We start from the raw sequence: 23,737 nt of genomic DNA on the forward strand, positions 1-23,737 counted from the left end.
TTGTGTGTACAGTACCATACAATTTGCACATTATTATTGTGAAATGAAATGTACTTGGTAGATGTGCTTGATCTGTTGCTTCCAAACCTCAAAGTCTCATTCTTTATTGACCACCAAAATGTAAATGCAGTGCGCATAATTTTGTGATTTACATATTTTGTGTGTGTGTGTGTTTGTACTCATTTTACATATACACTTGGTATACACCATAATTGAGTTGTGATTCAGATTAAAATCATCACATGCTCAGGAATGATTGAAACATTTGGATTCAGAATTCATTCTCACTGGAAAGAATATTACCTTAAATGCAGATAGGTGGTGCATACTACACAGTGGCAAGATTGCAACAGCACTCTCTTGTGGTTTCATCTCATGCTTCCACCATCAAAACAGCAAGCTAAAAAATCTGCGACGTGAATGCTAAGACGACACTAATTAGGCAAAAAATTGTGTTCGGCACATGTGCAAGACAGCTGTTTCCATTGTCTAACCCAGGAAGCTGTGTCATGTTAGCGTTCACCTCACAGATCTAAAGCTTGCTAATAATGATGGATGATAACAGATCAGAGTTCAGTGTTCTTCTGCCGCCTCTGAAACTCCTCCTTCTCCAAGGGATCCTCGTCACCCTTCATCATCGCCTTTTTCTTTATTTCCTTCTTCTTCTTCTCCTTCTCTTTCTTCATTCTCTCCTTTTCTCTCTTCTTCTTTGCCTTGATTTCCTCATTCCTTTTCTCGTCCTCTCGCTCCTCCTCCGCTTCCTTGCTGAAGTCGATCTTCTCTTGACCCGTCCAGATTTCCCCCAGACATTCTTGGATTTCAAAAAGATTTTAAGCAGGCGTTAGAAAAGGTCCCACCTATATGATTTCTTTGCTACACTCCTCTATTATCATCAAATAAACGTTGAATCCTTCTTAAAATTACATGCTCTTTCATATTTCATAAGAGGCTTTTCATTATCTCACTTAGGAATGTTCAAAACATGAATTCCCACCTCAACCAGTACTGTACAGTCCCTTTAAGGTACAAATATGCTGTGGTGTACAAACATGACATGTACCATTAAACCCTCTCTCCTCCACAAAGAGATTGCTGAAGAGATTTTAAAACTTGATAATAACACTAATTAATTATTTTGGTGAGTCTTTTCCTGGTGTTTGCTGATTCTACTCTACCTATAAAAGTCCACTTCAACATGAAGTGGATTTCACTCACACCTCGTCACATTTCTATGGTTTGGTTAATTTTCGATCTAATACCATCTATTCCTTGTTATTGTCTCACAATTTGGCATGAAAAAAAATCACTTTCTTTTGAGCCCTTTGGTGTTCATATGCAATTATTCAAAACCTTTTGATTCTTACATACACAGCTGATCCTTAAACTGGCAACACATTTTTGAAGATTATAGTTCCTGTTCCTCCCTCAAATTGGCAATACTTTGTATTTGATCTTTCTGATATTGTGAAGATCTAATGAATTCAACTACAATTTGAAGATGAATGAATTGAAATTTAATGAATTCAACTACAACTACAAACTTCCATCTCATCTTTTTACAGTAGGATAGATAAGAATCACATTTGCAATTTTAAAATCAGATATCATAAATTTTTGATAAACTATGAAAATCAGAGGTGCCAATTTAATGAAATAATGATTTCTGCAGCAGAGTCAAGATGGACTTTACATGTTAAAGGAATTATGACTAAGATTGCTTATGACTCACCTGAATCTTTCTTAGATAATACTCTTTCACGACAAAGATAGTCAGAAAGAGATTTGGATTGGTCTGTTTTGAAGAACCAGTTCTCTATTGTTTCTTCATGCTCTTCAATCAATGTGTCACACTGTCAGAAAACAGAATAAACATCAGAAAGAGATTCGTCATTGCATTGCTTTCAATAATTGTAAACCTGTTAATACTTCCATTTTAAAAACATTTAGCCATTTTGGGAAATCATAATGATTTTCAAACAGGTACACTGAAAAGAAATCAATTGGGATTTTGTCAAATGTTTGTGAAAAATAATCATTTGATTTTTTTTTCTCTTACAATACACACACACACAGATATACACACACACACATACACACAATACTTTCAATATTCCAAGCATGAGGCACCTGTAAATACAATACCTCTTGACAGTTTCATGCCTGAGTTCTTCTTTATTATGAAATGAAGTAGCTCCACATTTTCTCACGGTTTCTATCAATAAATCATTCACAGCTTTTTCCATAAAACATACATTGTCAAGCAATAAAATTATTATATTAGTGTGTCTATATTTCTGCCATGTCTATTATTTCCTTATCTTGCATAATAGACCAAGAAAGACTTCTTTCAAAGATATATCTACTACACTCAAAGTAGGATTTGAACTTCAAATTGAAGAGTCCAGGGCCCCGTCTTATAAAGACTTGTGACTGATTCAAATCAATCACAACTTTGCGACTGAATGCAAATCCATCTTACAAAAAAGTTATGATAGAAATTAAGATGGAGAACTGCAATCAATCAATCACAGGTTGCGATTGATTGCAGCTTTCAAGAGATTTGTGATTGATTGATTTCTATCACAAGTTTTATAAGACAGGGCCCAGGTCCATATTTACAACACCATCGTGTTCTAGTTTGCTCTAAAGATAGATAATAAATCAAAATTAAGATTGAACATGACATAAATCCAACTCACATATTGTTTCATCTTGGTCACAGCAGCCGATGGCTCATCCCACATTTCATACGGGATGCCGAGTTCAACTTTGACCCCTTTGTCAACCAGGCCATGGAGGGTGGACATGGTTTCGCTTGTTCCTTTGGCAAACCTGAAACAGAGAGGGGCTTGGCTGTGAATCTATGCAGACTCATTCTCATATGTGACCCGCTACAACAAAAGGATCCTAAAATCGCTGACGGCTGAGGCAAGAAAATCGAGTTTGAAGTCACGTCATCAAAATTGGTCCAAACAATCGGATTTGTGTTTTTGACATAATTTTGTAGTCTAATGTTTTGTCCATCATCTGCCGAAATTTCGAAGCTAAATGATCAAAGGAAAAGCAAGAAATCAGCGTTTTACTAGAACATGATTTTCCGACTTTCAACGTAACAGAAAGGTGTCCGAAGGTTTGGATTTAGCGCCGCAGCGGTACTCCACCCCTAGCAACGAGGGAGTGATCTTATTGGTCAGGGCGTGACATCCTGATTACTGATTGGTCATGCGTAGACCGTTGGCGCTAAGCTTGAATGAACATCGTGGAGGTCGTTAGGAGCATGCCTTCTATTGTCAAGCGGTAAAAACTGTCTCACCTCCCCTCGATCGTGATAGCGTCGGAAAGGAAACTTTGAAGGCGTTTTTCAGGAAACTCTGATTTCCTCAACTACTTGACATGCGCTAATAAAATCATCGATATCTCCACAACTGTACTTTTACGAGTGGTGCTATATAAGAAATTAGAGTAGAAGAGTAAGGGAATAACGTCATGTCATTTTCAGAAAATTGTCCTTCCCCGACTTTCGGATCCTTTTGTTGTAGCGGGTCACATATTTACAATCCATCTCCACATAGCAGACTTAAGAAAAAGAAAGACATAGTACATACATAATGACCATACACACATCACTACGGCTGTGTTAAAACACCAAAAGATAGAAGCAAATTTATTCAAAACTTGTTTAGAAAAGCACATTCTACAAAAAGTGGTTTGAAATTTATATAGTACCGCATTTGTCTAAAAATTATATACATGTAATCGCGATTTGGGAGTTGATACTGCACAGCTCTTTTGCATCATATCATCCAGGAAGAAGTCAACCAAGGCATGCTATATAAACACATACAAATTTTCAAAATGGCGTTGTTTGCAGAGGGGCATTTGAGGCTCAAGTGCATTTCATATCACCCTATTATTGCTAGGGCTACAGTAAGTTGGTGTTGAGCCCTGCTATAAGGGACACAAGGCGCCTGGCAACTTTGTAAAATGATGTGTGACACATTGTGGGAGCTGGGCACCTTTGAATGTTTCTACAGATAAACGGTACTATACAAATGCAGTTTCATCATCATCATCATCATCATCATCATCATCAACATAATCATCATCAAGGTGTCGATAAGCCATAAGACCTTCTCATTGAATATGTAGTACATACCAAAATCCACTCTTGCAGAGGCCACAATAATGTCCTAACAAGCATTCTACACAGCAGCACAGAAAAATGTCTATGATATCATTTAGACAGTGAGTTGATGATCATGTGCCAGTGCCGTATATAAGGAGAGTCTGACCAACTCTTTTTTTTTTTCGGGCAAATGTGTTTTGAAGCCTGTGATTGGTCAAAACTGGTCCCGTGACCTTAAGGGATCCATGTCATTACTAAAGTGCACTCACACGCAGTGCCCATTGTTAAGTACTCCTTATTTGGCTTGCTTTCATTATGATGTCTGAGCGTACACGCTAACCATCTAACACGTAATTCGTTGAGTAACAACATGGTGTCCAATTTAGCAGTTGTCCAGACTCTCTTTATAATTATACGATGAGTTGATGGCCATGTACTCACCTTCTTGATGATTCCCTCTCGGCATGAATGTTGTAATGTAGAATCCTTGGACAAACTTCATCCATCACCTCAACCAGCCTCAGCTCTCTGTCTCACAAAAAAAAAAACAACAAACAGATTCTCAAACTGTTTTAATAATGCAACAGTAAATAATCCATACTCTACATTATTTGGTACAACTACTAGTATGTTCTTGTGTTTGATCTTGTTTTTATTTCACTGATAACACAGATTTTTGTCCATAATTGGGGATTATCCACTCCCCCATGCTAATGTATCAAAAAATGTGCCTATGTGGGACATGGATGTTTTTTTTTTTTTGTTTTTTTTTACACTTGAGGGGTTTTTCATTTGAATTAAACATACTTGTACATACAGCTAAGTTTTAACTTTACAATGATCATTTATTGGCTTGTTTGTTTTTGAAAAGGAGATAATGAAACAAATGCTAGCAGAATAGTTTAGCATGTTACAGCAGTATTCATAAACACACAACAGGTTACTGATATCTATGTGAAATCAATCAGACATCAGTGATATTCAAGATTCTCATCTAATGTCGTTTTGCTCAGTAGGCTTTTTCACATCAGCCCGATATTTCGAAATAGCGCACTATTTTCTGACTTGGGAAATTGACCCGATCACAAAATAGCACGTTATTTGATATACCAAATGTGAATACAAATCTATAGCGTGCTAATTTTATCACTCTGATCGAGAAAATTTCTCGAGTCCAACTCAAGAAATTTCTGAAATAGTGGGATAATTTGTGAACTAGCAGGCTATATATTTGATAATGTGAAATCGCCTCAAGAAATTAGCGCGATGCATCCCATCATGCCTAGTGTGTGTGATGGCAATCACGCGGGTAATTTTTTTGAAAGCGCGCGCTCTACTGGTATACCCTACACTGTTTGCGCATGCTCTGCTGTCTAGTTAGCTCGAAAAAATTTCAGGCTAATTCTCTTCCGGCTGATGTGAATAGGAAATGAAATAACGCACTAATTTGCGATCACGGAAAATATCTCAAGCTTGGATTTTTATCGGGCTGTGTGAAAACGCCTTATGTTCATGTAATACTCCAGTACATAAGTTTGCACAGTTTTACATGGACAACCATATTCAAGAGGTCCTCAGCCCCATTGAAATGGCTCACTAATTCTTTGAAGATAAATTACATGAATAGGTGTATAATACACACATTTAGATAATATGTCTAAAGTCAAAAATAATATATTTTATCACAATTAAAATAGTTGAACAAGTAATGTCAGATTGATAGCAAGTGTGACTATTGTATTTTGCTGATCCCTTGAGATAAAACATTAAAAAATTGACCTGCCCCCTCTCCCCCCCCCCCAAAAAAAAATAAATAAATAAATAAAAATCAGAGGCAATTGTTGTACTTTCATATGATCACTGACATTTTTGTTAAGGAATATTTTGAACTGCTGGATTTGTATGCTTGCTTGTCTATGGGTTGTACATTGGAGTTTAACATTGTTTTGTTTTTGTTTTGTTTTTTGTTTTTGTGTTTTGTTTTTGTTTTTTGTTGTGTTTTTGTGTTTTGTTTTGTTTTTGTTTTTTTGTTTTTGTTTTTGTTTTTGTTTTTGTTTTTTTGTTTTTTGTTTTTTTTTTGGGGGGGGCTTTTTGCACCAGTGCCTTTCTTACACAACTCTCACTTCAAAGAGAGGAGATACAATTGTACACTACGACTATGGTCTGGACACATTAAACTTGTTATGACATGGCTACTTTAAAAAGTCACTCACAATGTTCAGTGTCTCTTGAGACACTGAACTTGAGAGTTTATTCCCATCTACAAACTCTGTTTACTGGCATGTATCTTATTCACAATGACACATTGTGATGATAGTCAGCATCCACTGTCGCTATGGAAACTGCCTTCCGAGATTTGCAACCGTGGGCAAAAAAAGTGCTAACAATGAAGAGTCTACCCTGGGCAAATAAGACCATAAAATAATCATTATCATAAACATGGAGGTTACTGGTTTTATATAAATAGGGGATAGTATGGTTTGTGAAGCTAGGCTTCCACAAAGCCACTATAGTTTCTTTGCAGTGCTTAGCACCATTGTGTCATTGTGTGCTCCCTATAATCCTAACAAAATCCTTGCATGGATTATAGAAACCTCCGGCTATTCTCCTCTCCTAGCAACTCATGTATTCTACTCCTTGCCAACCATTTGCATAACTGCAAATATGCATTTATTTCCATACATTGTATGCATGGCTTCCCCTTCAAACATCACCTACAACCTCACTCACTCCCCCCTTACACACACACACACACACACACACACACACACACACACACACACACACACACATACTGAAGTACCCTGGTCTGCCTCAATACTTCATGATGGATTCTGCTCAGCATGCATAATATGTCTATAGATACAGGCAGTGTTTCTGGTATTGGCAGTCTCCCAATGTAAACCTGCACTGCCTGTCACAAAGCAGCCCCATATGGACAATCTGTTTAGATTGTTACATGTAATGGTCACAAAGTCGATTCAACTGCCCTAAAAAGCCATCATTTTTCCCCAAACTGAATCCAAACAATTATACAAGCATTGACAGAGAAAATCAAAAATACAAACAAAGGACGGAAATAGCCTCATCGTTAATATATCTTACTATCATCCATCCAAAATCTGTTTTCTTTGTCTAACCTTTCATCCCCTGAACAAGATATGGATGCTCTTACATGTCTTTGTCTGGGATCTACTGTAGTCACAAGAATGGATCTCACTGCATGATATGTGCATGACAAAGTGTCATTTTTTTCTCTCTCTCTCTCTCCTGTTGTTGTCATTGTTATTATTATTATTATTTTTTTTTGGGGGGGGGGAGTGGGTTTAGGGTGTGTTTCTCTGCCTATTACATATCATTCTTTATCACCTGATGATGCCATTCAATCTCCATGTGTATGTGATCATTGTGTCTATACCACTACAAAATATTGTGAATTTTACTCCTTCCTGCATTTGTAGTAGAGATTGGCATTACAAGACACCACTAGAATCTATTTAACCCGTTCCGTATGGGAACCTGGTGGCCTGTGTATTAAGTCTATAAGCATTTCAGAATTCAGTATGGAAAGGGTTAAAAGGTTTCAAATGGGTAGGTGCACTCACCTTCCACTGCTCCGCCCCATTGCTATGGGAACAGGAAGTGCACTTAAGATGGAGGAAGTTCAAAAATCTTTAATGCAATTGGTTAAAAATGCTCTGTAAACTGTGGAGAATTTTGAATGGCCCGAGTCAGAGTGAAAATGAAAGAAATCAGTACACTCTCATAAAAAGGAAGTATTAACGCAATGTGGTCATTAGATTCCTATAGATATTTTTACTGACATGAAAAAGTATGATGTACTAAGAGTGGTCCGGACTTCCTTTAGTCCCATGCTTTCAAATTCTTGTTCCTATCATGTGAATCAAACTCCCTACTTGTCCATGTTTCTTAAGTGTTTTTCAGTCCTAAAAATATCACTAAAAATCATGCATTACATAATGTCTCTGTCCTTTTGCTGATGTCATATCCTTCCATTGCATTTAGAAAGAGTATTTTATTTTTCATCTGGTGGTCGAAATCACACAAGAAAATGGTCCATCTGTGCAATATTGAACATCCCTAAACATCAAAATTCAAGATTCACAACACTATGAGTCCATGTTACACAGTGGTAGTGTCTTCAGTGAATCTGTACATTTGCAGGTGCAATTGCTCACACTAATCATGGCTCTTGAATTCTTTCTCTTCTTTTAAATTTTCTCACTCTGAAACACACAGAAGTGGCAGTGTTTTGTGCTTGGATTTGTACTTCGAAACATGAATCATAGACACTCCATCACAATCCAACCAAACACTTTATACTCGACTTTCACAGCTCACCCAGCCAAGATAACACAGCAAAGAAAGGAGTCAGTTATGAACAAAGGCACACTGGCACAGTGAACTGAGAGTAATACAGCACACGTTTTCTTGCAAACTGATGAATAATTGGCTTTGACGGATAAAGTAAATCACAGGAACTGAATGGTGGGACTCCTTCAAGATTTGACACAAAATTAGAAAGTTCTGGAGTTTTGAGCTTCATATCTATCCTGTTTTTGTAGATCAACGACTTATGGCAACTGGAATATGCAAATTTAATGAGCTGGTAATATCATCATCTTGGCCGCAAACATTGGTGTAACAAATATTGACATTTATAAATTAAAATATGACTGTAGATAAAGCTTTTATTAGCTATTTGATATTTGTTTATTTCTGCAATTTTATGACAAATGTGATATCTATATATACAAATACATTTTTCTTATGTACAAATCATACAATTTTTAAAAGAAGAATTAATAAACTTGATGAATACAAAATATTGGCAATCATTTAATACAAATTACACAGTACATTGATAATAAAGAAAAATAACTTAAAGACACACAATCTAAGGGGAGCAATTGCAGAAAAAGGCTGTATACTGTAAGCTTGCGCTTGAGAGTGGAAACAGCCCAGTTAACTTAATATAATATGTAGATGTTTGTCCAGGGTGAGCATTAATTTCAAGAAAAAAAAGAGAAGAAGAAACAAAAACCTCTGCACTCTGGTGCTATCCTAGCCTATTTTTTTACACATGAGGAGAAAGATAAATCTTAGGTATTTTACATGGGAAAAATTATGTCTCTAGTGGGAGAAAGACAGCTAGAGCAGGGAGAAATTCAAACTCGAAGAGTGGGAGATTTTGTGAGAGTTGGAGCCTCTATTCCCACTAAACATTGCTTTGTGCTTCATGAAATCACGTAACACACACACACACACACACACACACACACACACACACACACACAGACCAAGTGTCTCGTTCCTGTCAGCCTATAACTGATGTATTCCCAGTTGAGGGAAACGAGCACAATGCCTAATGAACCTTATTGTTCTGAATAGAATGGAAGATTATCCCAGCTCTGAAGGAAATGATCTGAATAATCAGACTTCCTACTGTTAAAATGAATCTTTCCTGTGAAATAAAGCCTATAAACATTGCTGTGTCAAAAAACAACAACAACAACAAAAAACAGTCTAATGCCAGAAAAGCTGGGATAGTGAACTACACAGGTTTTCTTTTTCTTGCTGGTACTCTCCACGAATAATATTGTAGGCTCATTCCATATTATCATCGAAAGGCAGTCGGTGATGTGGGTTCAAATCCCTGTCTACTTTTTTTCTTTTTCACTTGGTGTACATGAATATCTACAGATTGAGCATGTGATCTTATCCACAAAGAGCAGCAGCCAAACATGAACATCTCTGAATCTACACTCTCTCTCTCTCTCTCTCCAAATCAAATTTCCTTCATTCCTTTAAAATCTGATCAGTCTTCCAATTCCAAATTCTGTGGAGGGAGAGGGAAAAGGAGAATGCTCAAGAAGAAAAAAGAAGATGAGAAGAAGAAGAGGCAGAGGAAGGAGGAGGATGAGGAGGAAAAGAAGAAAAGTTGAAAAGAAGGGGGAAGGAGATGAAGATAATGAACATATATATATTAGCAGATAAAGTTGAAGTAGAATGAGAAAGAAGGAGTTAGAAGGACAAGAAAAAATGTGTAGAATTAAGAAGATAGAGAAAAGGAAGAAAGAAAAAGAAGAAGAGCAAGTGAAACAGGACAACAAATAAGAAGGGAAGAAGGCAAGAAAGGCACAGGAAGAAGGAGGAAGAGAAGGACAAAAAAAGAAGAGATGGAAGGAGGAAATGACAAAATAAAAGTTGAAAGAGGAAGTAGAAGAAGGAAAAGAAAAAAGAAAAAAAAAAGCCTCACACATGTCATCAAACCTGGACTGCAAAGGGTAGGCAGCATCCCCCTAAACACACACACACACACACACATACACAAGATTTTGAGACCTTCGTTTGCTTAATCCGTCTCAGGATTTTTTTTTTTTTTTCACACAGAGGAACTATGCACATAGCTGACTTATACAGAACTCTGATCATTACCAAAAGTCTCAAAATGCCATCTGAGCATCTTCTTCAGGCTAGAATATGTCTAAAGTGATGCCTCACTAAAGATTGTGAATAGTAAAATTTGAAAGTAATTCATTCGATCTGAATGAATCTAAAAAAAAAATCATAAATCAACTGACAAATTGTACGAATACAACTGCAACTCTGAAACTCATAAAAAGGGAACATTTCTGAAAAATACTTTTAAAAAAAGCATTACAGTTGCTTTTAATTCATAGGTCTTTTATTGGAGTCAGACTTACGAGTTCTTGTACTTGATATCTTTTTTGGGGCGGTCGATGCGGTAACCGAGATGCAAGACGTCGGACGTCCTCCCAGTCTCTGCCATGCTCTCCTGAAGCTCTGTGGCTACAAACTTGCAGACTAAAATAGTTTGAAGAAGTTGAGAGGAAAAGACAATAGAAAGAGAGATAAATAGGGATAGAGGAGATACAGAGAAAGATAGAAGAAAGACATAAGAGGAGGGAGATACAGGAGAGAAAGAGATGAATATATAGTGAAAGAGAGATAAATAGGGATGGAGGAGATACATAGAAAGATAGAAGAAAGACATGAGAGGAGGGAAATACAGAAGAGAAAGAGATGAATATATAGTGAAAGAGAGATAAATAGGGATGGAGGAGATACATAGAAAGATAGAAGAAAGACATGAGAGGAGGGAAATACAGAAGAGAAAGAGATGAATATATAGTGAAAGAGAGATAAATAGGGATGGAGGAGATACATAGAAAGATAGAAGAAAGACATGAGAGGAGGGAGATACAGGAGAGAAAGAGATGAATATATAGTGAAAGAGAGATAAATAGGGATGGAGGAGATACATAGAAAGATAGAAGAAAGACATGAGAGGAGGGAGATACAGGAGAGAAAGAGATGAATATATAGTGAAAGAGAGATAAATAGGGATGGAGGAGATACATAGAAAGATAGAAGAAAGACATATAAGAGGAGGGAGATACAGGAGAGAAAGAGATGAATATATAGTGAAAGAGAGATAAATAGGGATGGAGGAGATACATAGAAAGATAGAAGAAAGACATGAGAGGAGGGAGATACAGGAGAGAAAGAGATGAATAGATAGTGAAAGAGAGATAAATAGGGATGGAGGAGATACATAGAAAGATAGAAGAAAGACATGAGAGGAGGGAGATACAGGAGAGAAAGAGATGAATATATAGTGAAAGAGAGATAAATAGGGATGGAGGAGATACATAGAAAGATAGAAGAAAGACATGAGAGGAGGGAGATACAGGAGAGAAAGAGATGAATATATAGTGAAAGAGAGATAAATAGGGATGGAGGAGATACATAGAAAGATAGAAGAAAGACATGAGAGGAGGGAGATACAGGAGAGAAAGAGATGAATATATAGTGAAAGAGAGATAAATAGGGATGGAGGAGATACATAGAAAGATAGAAGAAAGACATGAGAGGAGGGAGATACAGGAGAGAAAGAGATGAATATATAGTGAAAGAGAGATAAATAGGGATGGAGGAGATACATAGAAAGATAGAAGAAAGACATGAGAGGAGGGAGATACAGGAGAGAAAGAGATGAATATATAGTGAAAGAGAGATAAATAGGGATGGAGGAGATACATAGAAAGATAGAAGAAAGACATGAGAGGAGGGAGATACAGGAGAGAAAGAGATGAATATATAGTGAAAGAGAGATAAATAGGGATGGAGGAGATACATAGAAAGATAGAAGAAAGACATGAGAGGAGGGAGATACAGGAGAGAAAGAGATGAATATATAGTGAAAGAGAGATAAATAGGGATGGAGGAGATACATAGAAAGATAGAAGAAAGACATGAGAGGAGGGAGATACAGGAGAGAAAGAGATGAATATATAGTGAAAGAGAGATAAATAGGGATGGAGGAGATACATAGAAAGATAGAAGAAAGACATGAGAGGAGGGAGATACAGGAGAGAAAGAGATGAATAGATAGTGAAAGAGAGATAAATAGGGATGGAGGAGATACATAGAAAGATAGAAGAAAGACATGAGAGGAGGGAGATACAGGAGAGAAAGAGATGAATATATAGTGAAAGAGAGATAAATAGGGATGGAGGAGATACATAGAAAGATAGAAGAAAGACATGAGAGGAGGGAGATACAGGAGAGAAAGAGATGAATATATAGTGAAAGAGAGATAAATAGGGATGGAGGAGATACATAGAAAGATAGAAGAAAGACATGAGAGGAGGGAGATACAGGAGAGAAAGAGATGAATATATAGTGAAAGAGAGATAAATAGGGATGGAGGAGATACATAGAAAGATAGAAGAAAGACATGAGAGGAGGGAGATACAGGAGAGAAAGAGATGAATATATAGTGAAAGAGAGATAAATAGGGATGGAGGAGATACATAGAAAGATAGAAGAAAGACATATAAGAGGAGGGAGATACAGGAGAGAAAGAGATGAATAGATAGTGAAAGAGAGATAAATAGAGATGAAGGAGATACATAGAAAGATAGAAGAAAGACATATAAGAGGAGGGAGATACAGGAGAGAAAGAGATAAATATATAGTGAGAGAGAGAGGGAGACAAAAATAAAAGAAAGATAAGGACTTCATGAAGTAATGTATGTGACATCAATAAACTACAATAGGGGATAACATTGTAGGGCATTACACAAAGGAATTCCAAGCATGTACTGATGCAGAACAGGTTTGTGCATGACACTAAAAAGGATATTGCATTTCACTGATCTTGAAGTTTGGTTCAAACCATACAGTACACACAGACAAAATTTTGCTAAGTGTGTACGACGGTACTTCTGACACAAAACAATATTGCCAAAATTTTGCTGGATCTCCATGACATTCAGCGAACTAACTGGAATTCCATAATGTTCCCTAATGCTGTCTTTTTACCAGTCACATCTTGCAGAGAAATGTGATGGAAATCACAAATAAAAGATAGTACAGAATAGTTACTTTTTGTTTTAGTATTTAATCACATTACAACAAATCATTTCTCTGAATTCAGTGTAAGTACAGACAGTGAATGCAGGGGAAAAAAAAAACTAATGAAGAAAGCATCCTCCATATCTTTCTAATCTTAGGAAAGTTGATATATTAATTTGTTTGTATACTGTTGTCTTTAATCTGCCACATAATAAGAGAGAAATAGTCTGTAATGCAAGGCTGCCTAAATTCAGCTCTATTAATGGGACTTTATCAAAGAGCAAAGGGTTGGCGATCAGATAACAACCATTTCAAAACCACTGCTCACAAGTTTTAGATCTGGCAAGAAAATCGATATGTCATCAATCAACTATTATTGTTTGTAGCAAGCTACAACCATCACAAAAACCCACCAAGAAGAAGTTATCAGAGGTACCAATCTTTTTCTTTGCTCCCAGCAATGGGGAAAAACAGGATATTTACTTTCTCACAACAAAAAAAAAAGAATTTCAATGAAAGACAAAATCAAGGTATTCAAGCATAAGCACACTTGTACACAGAAGCAACAACAAAAACTCAAATGCTAAAGAATATCGATCTAGCAACCTATTCAAACTTTACAAACAAAATTGAAATATCAGTGATGCACTGATTTTATAATCACACTCAATCATATCAGTTCCCATCAAATTAGGACAACAGATCTAGACTGTAGATCTTTGACTATAGATACAAAATCCATTTCAAAAGTTAGTGTCTGTTTTGGAACCATAAGCCTATTGATGGTGTTTTGTCATTTTAGATCTTTGAAAGTACAAACCTGGCCTTCATGAGTGAAAAAAGAAATCAAAGGATGACTTTAGATGAACTTTGACATTCACAATTAATTTTCTCTCTCTTGGTGTAAGTTTGGGATTCATGCGAAACAATGGACTGTGCTGCTGTGTGGAAAAATGATATTAGCTAGGTTCCATCAATTTGTGCAAGTAAAAGATTGGAAGGAATAAAATCAGGTTTTCTTATTACCTCCGCCAAGGGAGGAGGTTATGTTTTTGTTACCGTTGGTTTGTGTGTTCGTTAGTTAGTTTGTCCATGTGCAAAATAACTCAAAAAGTAGTTAACGGATAGGGATGAAACTTGCAGGAAAGGTTGAGAATGACACAAGTAACAAACAATTAACTTTTGGTAGTGATTGGAGAATTTTGCGGAAATTTATGAAGGATTTTTGATATTTTGGCAGGTAGGGTCAATGAACTTGGGAGTTCAGGCTGCGCGTATTTGAGGTTTGCATGCACGCACTAAGGTGCCTGCTCTAGTTTCTGCTAGGGCAAGGCGCGCCGTGCAACTGAGGGTTTATGACGTAACAAAGGCTTCTATATTGGGAAATCGGGCGACTCTCAGCACACAATGCTGTAAGTACATATGGGTGGAAATCACTGATAACTCTATGGAAGAACAAGATCAGTGGTGGAAATGAGCTGCATGCTTGGCGGAGGTCTGCGCTCTCAGAGTGCTTCTCTAGTTACAGATACTTCACTTATTATGCAGCAGTAGAGCTACATCTACTCAACCCTTCCAGTACCAATGACCAAAGATTTGTGAACAATTTCAGTGGCATTCTGAGATTTACTGAGAGATTTCAAGTTTCAGACTGTTGCTGTAGTCTTAACACAGCTCAAATGCCATCTATCACTTACACATCCTGTTTCAGAAATTAATCATTTTTGTTAAAGGCTGATAAACTGGATGATAATGCTGCTAAAAAAATGAGGCAGAAATCATGATTAACTGAAATTACAGAAAGAGCCATGCAATAATCATTATCAAAGAAATGTTCATTTAATAGTAATGCCTTTAAATTTGATTTACTTACTTTTGCTGCTGAGTTCCTAATTTGAAAGGGGAAAACACAATACATTAACCTGCCCATTTTTTAGTTGAATGGAAAATGGAATGGCTCTAAAGTTTATACACTGAAGCAAAACATTAATGCATATGTACACATGATTTCAATCCAAACCCTGGGGTTCTTCAATTTGATTTCAACCTATGTGTTGAATTTTGTTGTGACATCACAGCAGCCTATTAGTTTATCTTATATTCTAATACATATTTGAAACAAATTCTATCACATGATCCACATACTCATCGTGTTATATGTACATGGTGGATTGTACCCCACTTTCCTATACTTTCGCTTGTCAGTTCATGAGTTTGATCTATGAAGAATAGCTTGACATTTTCTTCACATAAACTGCATGGTCTGTATTCATGCTGCAAAATAAATGCAAGCTACCACATGCGACCGCGCACCACAAAACAAAACAAAAAATGCACCCCTTGATTTTACGTGAGAACTCAAAAAAAAAAAAGTGAAATGGGTCAACCAAGTCAATCTTTAGTTTTTCATATTTTCTGAAAGAGCTTTCCTTCTTCTACATTATTATAAAAGTTTGGGATCATAACATACATGAGAAAGTGTGTTTTCAGCAGTTTTTCTACAACTCTTTTTGGGGGGGAGAATAGAATGATCGTGTATGTCTTAGAGTCCCCTTTTCATTTCTTGAAATCCTTTACACACTCTTCACTTTCAATTCTAATAACTTTTGAAATGACAACTCTACTGCTTTGAAAGTTGGCATTAATCATGGACAGAATGTGTTCATAGAACATGCTCAATTTCAGCTTAATCTGATAATCCCTTCATTGTTTTGTCCCTTTCATTTTACAGCTAGTGCGGCTTGGTAAAAATTTAAAGCACTTGAATAGACACTGTACTTCAAAGCATCTTTTCTCTGTTCACTTTTTTTTTCCAGAGTGTGTGCTTTCTCTCTAGTATTTAGGCAGGTTAGGAGAGTCCATTTGAATTGTGTTATACATCATTTTAAAGCTTAGTGTCTGCTCTTTAAGAATCTGCCCTCAACTAAAAATCCATGTCTGGCGACTTTTTGTTGGTTTTGTGATGCAGGGCCCCATACTTAAAATACCTAGAATGTACCCTGACTAGATCCTAAAGCAATGACTGTACAAGTACAATCGGGGGGGGGGGGGTTCAGGACGGAAAATTAAGAATTCACTTATTCCGTGAGAGCACAAACAGAGATATCTTCAATGAAATAGTAGTAGTAGTAGTAGTAGTAGTAGTAGTAGAAGTAGTAGTAGTAGTACTGTAGTAGTAGTAGTAGAAGTAGTAGTAGTAGTACTGTAGTAGTAGTAGTAGAAGTAGTAGTAATAATAATAACATCTGATTTAAGAATAATCATAATAACAATAACAGCAATAAGAAAACCAATAATAATAAAAAAAAAATAAGTAGCATTCCTAACTACATGCTTAATACAGGCTTTTCTAACTTAAGTGCATCAACACAAAACAGAAAATGTGAATCAAGTTAATATAGAACATGATAACCAACATCAATTGTGAAAAATATGCTTGTAACCGATTATTTTGCAATCATTAAACATACAACACACAATTCACTTATTCCGTGAGAGCACAAACAGAGATATCTTCAATGAAATAGTAGTAGTAGTAGTAGTAGTAGTAGTAGTAGAAGTAGTAGTAGTAGTACTGTAGTAGTAGTAGTAGAAGTAGTAGTAATAATAATAACATCTGATTTAAGAATAATCATAATAACAATAACAGCAATAAGAAAACCAATAATAATAAAAAAAAAATAAGTAGCATTCCTAACTACATGCTTAATACAGGCTTTTCTAACTTAAGTGCATCAACACAAAACAGAAAATGTGAATCAAGTTAATATAGAACATGATAACCAACATCAATTGTGAAAAATATGCTTGTAACCGATTATTTTGCAATCATTAAACATACAACACACCATTAACACATATTGTGTATGATGAAATCAAACAAGACTAAGTAGTATAAAATTGGCAATTTATCATCTTGATTCTGGCGTACCTTCCTGTTCACAAAAGGACTTCAAAGCCATTCAGGACGGAAAATTAAGAATTCACTTATTCCGTGAGAGCACAAACAGAGATATCTTCAATGAAATAGTAGTAGTAGTAGTAGTAGTAGTAGTAGTAGTAGAAGTAGTAGTAGTAGTACTGTAGTAGTAGTAGTAGAAGTAGTAGTAATAATAATATCTGATTTAAGAATAATCATAATAACAATAACAGCAATAAGAAAACCAATAATAATAAAAAAAAATAAGTAGCATTCCTAACTACATGCTTAATACAGGCTTTTCTAACTTAAGTGCATCAACACAAAACAGAAAATGTGAATCAAGTTAATATAGAACATGATAACCAACATCAATTGTGAAAAATACGCTTGTAACTGATTATTTTGCAATCATTAAACATACAACACACCATTAACACATATTGTGTATGATGAAATCAAACAAGACTAAGTAGTATAAAATTGGCAATTTATCATCTTGATTCTGGCGTACCTTCCTGTTCACAAAAAGACTTCAAAGCCATGCTATAGCCATTTGTTGAATATAGGCCATGACTCTCCTGATATCAAGCTTCTATTCCATAATTCAATTGTAAAAGATTAGATGAATACGTATATGAGTACAGGCTCATTGTAGATTATGGCCTTCGTTTTAAAGCAAAGAAATGTGCATCTTGAACAAACAAACAAAATCTTTAAAAGCTTTTAAAGACATTATCAAATTGCCCTGACTCACATTTTGTTGCAGTAATGAGTAAGCTATAGTCTGAATAATCAATTGTTCACATAATTTTTGCTAAATATTTTCTACTTCTCCATTCATCTTCTTTTCTCTCTCCTTCTCTTCCCTTTTCTCTCTCGCATCAACCATGCCTCCTTTTAATACAGTCGATACTTGTTTATTTCATGTTTTAAAATGATATGATTATTTGTATTAATATACTTTGTAAATCTATGCACTTTTATGTACAGGGGCCTTTTCAAACAATAATTCTGGCTTCTATTATTGGTCCCCCACTGTATATTTCACACATTATACATTTTACTACAACATTAAATCTTTATGCATTGCAGGATCAGAATCTACCTCTGATTAAATGTGGAAATAAAACATAAAATGAATTAAATGTCAGCTGTTGCTGGTAAAACACAAGGATCTCTTGAATTTATGTTTCTCTTCATAGCTGTACATTTGCTACATTGTTTTACAAATTGCAACCCTGGGTATCATACTACATTTCCTGCTATGAAGTGAGTACATTGACATTGTGGGGTTTTGGTGTCATTTACAACTTTTAATAGTGCACAGTCCCTGTCGTAGTTAACTGCGTGGGTACATAATACCTGTATAATGGCCATACGACACGGCCACGGCAGACATGATTTACTCGTCAATACTCGCCAATTTCCTGAGCTTACCCTCGCATTTTGATGGTTCTCTGTGTGGGTCAGTCACCCCAGCTTCCAGCTGACCGAGTAGTAAAGCAAGAAAAACTGACGACAGAATGAAAATATGGTTTATCGCGTCCATGATTCCTCCTTGTTCCGGGCACCGGCCGCCCCGTTCGCGCTTTACTATGCCTATGTTGCTAGCCTACTGCTGCTGAACAAGGAAACACCAGTATACCGAAACACCTTCGTCTTCGACAAGTGTAGTCTATCTGCCTGCAGGATCGCAGCTCTATCTTATGAATTCTATTTCCATGAAAGGAAACATCGATCAAGATAAACGTCTCTTACTGGTAGTCCCTGATGTTCAAATACTACGAGTAGTACAGTAGTACGACACAGTACCGGTAGACACCCTTGATCAAGTTCACAGGTACCGTACGTACCAGGCCAGCTACGAATTTCCCCCGCTGCCGGGCTCCGATAACTCCCCACCACAACACTGGTCCCCAGCGCGCAAGTTTCATGTACGTACCAGTACGTGGGTTCTCAGGATTGGAGAAAGGCACAAGTTATTTATTACGTGAATCCATTTCATTGCCAAATGTGTCTTTGATTGCACGGCTGCACCAATCAGAAGCTACCATGCGTGAAAAGTGGGCGTGGTTTGAGATTATCACTCTTCTTGATGACCACGTGTTGTTATTTTACTTGCGTGATAATTATAAGGAATATTCCTTCTCCTACGATTGGTAATTTGACCCCAATACGGAAAAGACATAATAATCATTAGCACTAGGAACTGAAAGGATGAAAAGAACATGGGTTAGGACATACGTGGTTCACTTCACAGGTAATGATGTGAATGATGTGATGCATAAAATCTTCTCCACACTTTCTGTTGAAACTCGCATTTCTGATAAATTGATGCGTACTTAAATAACCGAAATAAATGATCAGCATGAACGAACAGACACATGGAAGATGAAGAAATATTCAATATGATAAATACATCATTCTAATGATTACAGGATTATGCAACGCTAGTCAACGCTAATAATGGTGCTGATGGTCACAACAATTGTGAAGCTAATAGTATAGTGGAAGATTAGGGAAAAGAGGAAGAGGAAGGAGATAGAGGGAAGATGAGGCAAAAAAAAAAAAAAAAGAGAGAAAAGAATCGGGGTATTTTGCAATCCCAAGGAAATGTTAATCAGTAGCATTATTATTATTATTATTATCATATATTCTACTGCTCCATCTTATTCATTATGTATACATTGCAAAAATTAAACACAACAGCTAATGACACTGAGTGTGACAAACCCTCTGGTAAGACTACACACACACACACAAACACACAGACATGCTCACAAAATATCACACCACACAACCCTCCTTTGACACAGGGGCTGTGGAATCGGAACACATGCACTACATTGGCTAAAATAAATCAATAATAAATAAATAAAAGAATGAATGAATGAACACACACACACACACACACACACACACACATATATATATATATATATATATATATATATATATATATATATATATATATATATACATACATATAAATACATACATAAATAAAAAAAGACAAAATAAAATAAAACAATAGTTTAAAAATGACATCAAAAACCCATGACTTCCTAAGCAAGTTTTTGCCCAGAGATTTTTTCTATCGATGTGGCCCTGAGACACACATACACATGTATTCCTTCACTATTGGGTACATATGCTGATACAGACTGATCACAAGCTTTCATAAATTACCACAATATACACATATAGGCCCGAATTCATGAAGGTGGTAAAAACGAAACCATTATGGTTTAAACCATGGACAAAAACCATGGAGCGTCAAGTGTTGCACAGAATTTTTCGTTACGAAATCAGTCATTTCGTTGATGAAATGATTATTTTGTAACAAAATGACATTTTGTAACTAAATGAACATTTCATCCACGAAATCCACAAAATGATAATTTCGTTAACGAAACGGTTATTTTGTCTAAGAAATGACCAATTTCATAACAAAATATTCCGAAATGACCAATTTTGTAACAAAAGTGCGACACTTGGCGCTCCATGGTTTTTGTCCATGGTTTAAACCATGGTTTCATTTGTACCACCTTCGTGAATTTGGGCTGTTAAGTAAGAATCATCTCATACAGTGATCAAGGCTTCAGTTCCGCATTAACTGAAGAGAAGTTGATATAGGACAGAAAATTTTCACTGCTTTACTGATTCAGCTGTAACAGCAATCACAGAAAAACTTGCAGCTTTCAGTCTTTCTTGCAATTTGTCATGTCCTGAATTGGTATCCTCTTCCTGTTGTAAACCCATTCTCATCTATACCAGTACTTCACACTTGCCTATACAGTCCGATTTAACACAGTACAGGTATAACTATAAATCTATACATGTGAATGTGAATTGAGAATGCCCTTCAAGTTTCAGAAACCCCTTCTTCAGGAAATGAGAGATTCATTTCTATTCATGGAGCTTCACACGAGAGGGCTCCCTCGTATCTGTTACCTTTTGGTATCATTCATTGCACACCAGCATTTATATGCTTGCTGTTAGTGTCAGATACACACACACACACACACACACACACACACCCACACACACATGCATTTCATGTATGTACACACACACAACATTATACACAATGTACGACACTGACACTTTTACATACGTGTACATTGCTCAGTACGTACTGTTGTTTAATTTTGACCTCTTTTGAATTCACATTTTATCAAGTCTCTGTACAAAAAGAAAATCAGATTAGATGCATCAATAATCAAATATGATGATCCATTTCTTACAAACATTACAGCTTAAAGAGTGTGATACAAAAATATGATACATGCAGAACGTGTACCTACGTATCTGGGAAATTATATTAATTGATAGGATCCCGTGCTACTAAAAGCAACCTACAAATGCCCCGTTTAGGCAGAGTTTAGGGAGATAAAAGCTGTCAAAATTAGCACATTTTGTACGTCACCACAATTCTTGTCTATGTGTTAACTTCATTGTTAAAAGCATCGCATAGGTTAAGTCATAAGAAGGTATATTAAAGAGCACTTTTGCAGCCATTATTTGAAAGGGAATCCATCAAAATAGAAGGCAGAGAAGTCACAGAATGATCTCTTTTAGATGTACTATCAATGATGAGAATGGAAAATAATGTAGAACAATAAAGAACAATGATAACTCATTGAATAATATGTCAAACTTTATCTCTGTTATGGGAAGCAACAGCAACAATAACAACAAATCAATTGCTATTAAAAGCAAGTTTGATATTATCAACATATGTAAGATATGTTATGTTCTGTCCAACCATTACGAAAAAATATGACTAGAAATCTGTGACTTCAAGAGTGAGTTGTATAAAACCTATTTGATTCTGTGATAAGTATGGACTACTGGTGTTTTGGAAATGTGGTACAGCATGACAAATGTATTCCAGACAATACTTAAAACAAGACACCTAGTCAGTCTAAAAGAATTCTTAGTAAAAGATTGTGCTGCTTGATGATTTATTTCACAAAATAAAATAAAATGGCTGCCTATTTCTGACTGCATTCTAACTCTGAGACAAACCAGCAAAAATTGGAAGACAAAATGACATTGCAAACTAAATTTATGAGTACATGAATACGTGCCAATTATCTTTTTTTTAGTCTGTATTCGTAATTGTCTACAGACAGAGAGGGTTGTAAGAATCCCTAAAAAAATTATAAACGAATGAAAGGTCCTCTATAGACTGCATTTCTAGATTATTGCACAAAATTTTTAATACTCAAATTTATAATGATTACAGTGCTGTGAAGGACATTTTTCAGAATCTTTTGAGATTTTATCAACATGAGCACAGCAGTATGAAGGAGGAAATGAGACAAAGAAAATTAAAATATAAACATACAATGCAATACAGTAAAAAAAAAAAAAAAAAAAAAAGAGATAATTTACACATATGAGAACCTGAACTGACAGATTTCAGCATGCTTCAGAAAGAACAATCAGATACCTTCAAAATACTCAAGAGACATGAGCATGGCATTGTAACATAAGTTCCTATATCCATTACATGACAGAACAACTACAAGTTAAAATCTCCTTTATCACAGCTTTTAAGTGCAATAGCAATCATGCCCATTTAGAATGAAAGGAGAGCATGATAGTAATGTACACAGTGTATCTTACATACGCCAGTAAACCTTGCATACAGTTGTAAGTTGACAAACATGGGACCAAAGAAATTACACTGTCAACTTCAACATAAGTCAGCAAAATATCACTCATTTGACAAGTGTTGACAAATTTTGACTTACACACGTTCATAGAGTTAGTGGCACCTATATATAGTTGCTGATAAACTCATATGGTTAAATAATGATATGTCAAACTTGAATGTCAAGGTTCTGATCTCCTGAAGTTTAATGAAATTTTGAATTGACAAGTCTGCACATACTATGTTGAAACCCTTTCCTCCGTCCTGATCTGAATACACTTTAACATAATTGAATCACTTAAATCATTAACTCTCTCCCTGCAAACATGAAATGATTTTAAACCATCATTATCAATGTTGCCGACTTTGACAGAGATGAAGAATAAGATGAATTGTGAGAATTTTCCCATACATCAAAATTAGATTCCATGCTTTGGAACAGTAACAGCTGACCAAATAGTACATACACACACACACACACACACACACACACACACACACACACACACACACACACACACACACACACACACACACACACACACACACACATACATTTAACAAAATCACACACACGCTTACACTGTATTTGCATGCAACATGATGATTTGCAGGTGTAAGGC

At 35.9% G+C, this 23,737-nt stretch overlaps 1 protein-coding gene across 1 annotated transcript; it reads right to left on the reverse strand.

Moving 5' to 3' along the window:
- Positions 1–57: 57 nt before the first annotated feature.
- On the reverse strand, positions 58–18,984 carry LOC140231970 (protein canopy 4-like). Its single transcript, XM_072312120.1, has 6 exons — positions 18,890–18,984; positions 10,855–10,975; positions 4,568–4,654; positions 2,700–2,832; positions 1,730–1,850; positions 58–811 (listed from the first exon to the last, which is right to left on the reverse strand). Exons 2-6 carry the CDS (start codon positions 10,938–10,940, stop codon positions 567–569), a joined length of 672 nt encoding a protein of 223 aa, XP_072168221.1. The 5' UTR covers positions 10,941–10,975; positions 18,890–18,984; the 3' UTR covers positions 58–566.
- Positions 18,985–23,737: the final 4,753 nt, after the last annotated feature.

This window comes from Diadema setosum, chromosome 8 (assembly GCF_964275005.1).
Source record: "Diadema setosum chromosome 8, eeDiaSeto1, whole genome shotgun sequence".
Lineage (NCBI taxonomy): Eukaryota > Metazoa > Echinodermata > Echinoidea > Diadematoida > Diadematidae > Diadema > Diadema setosum.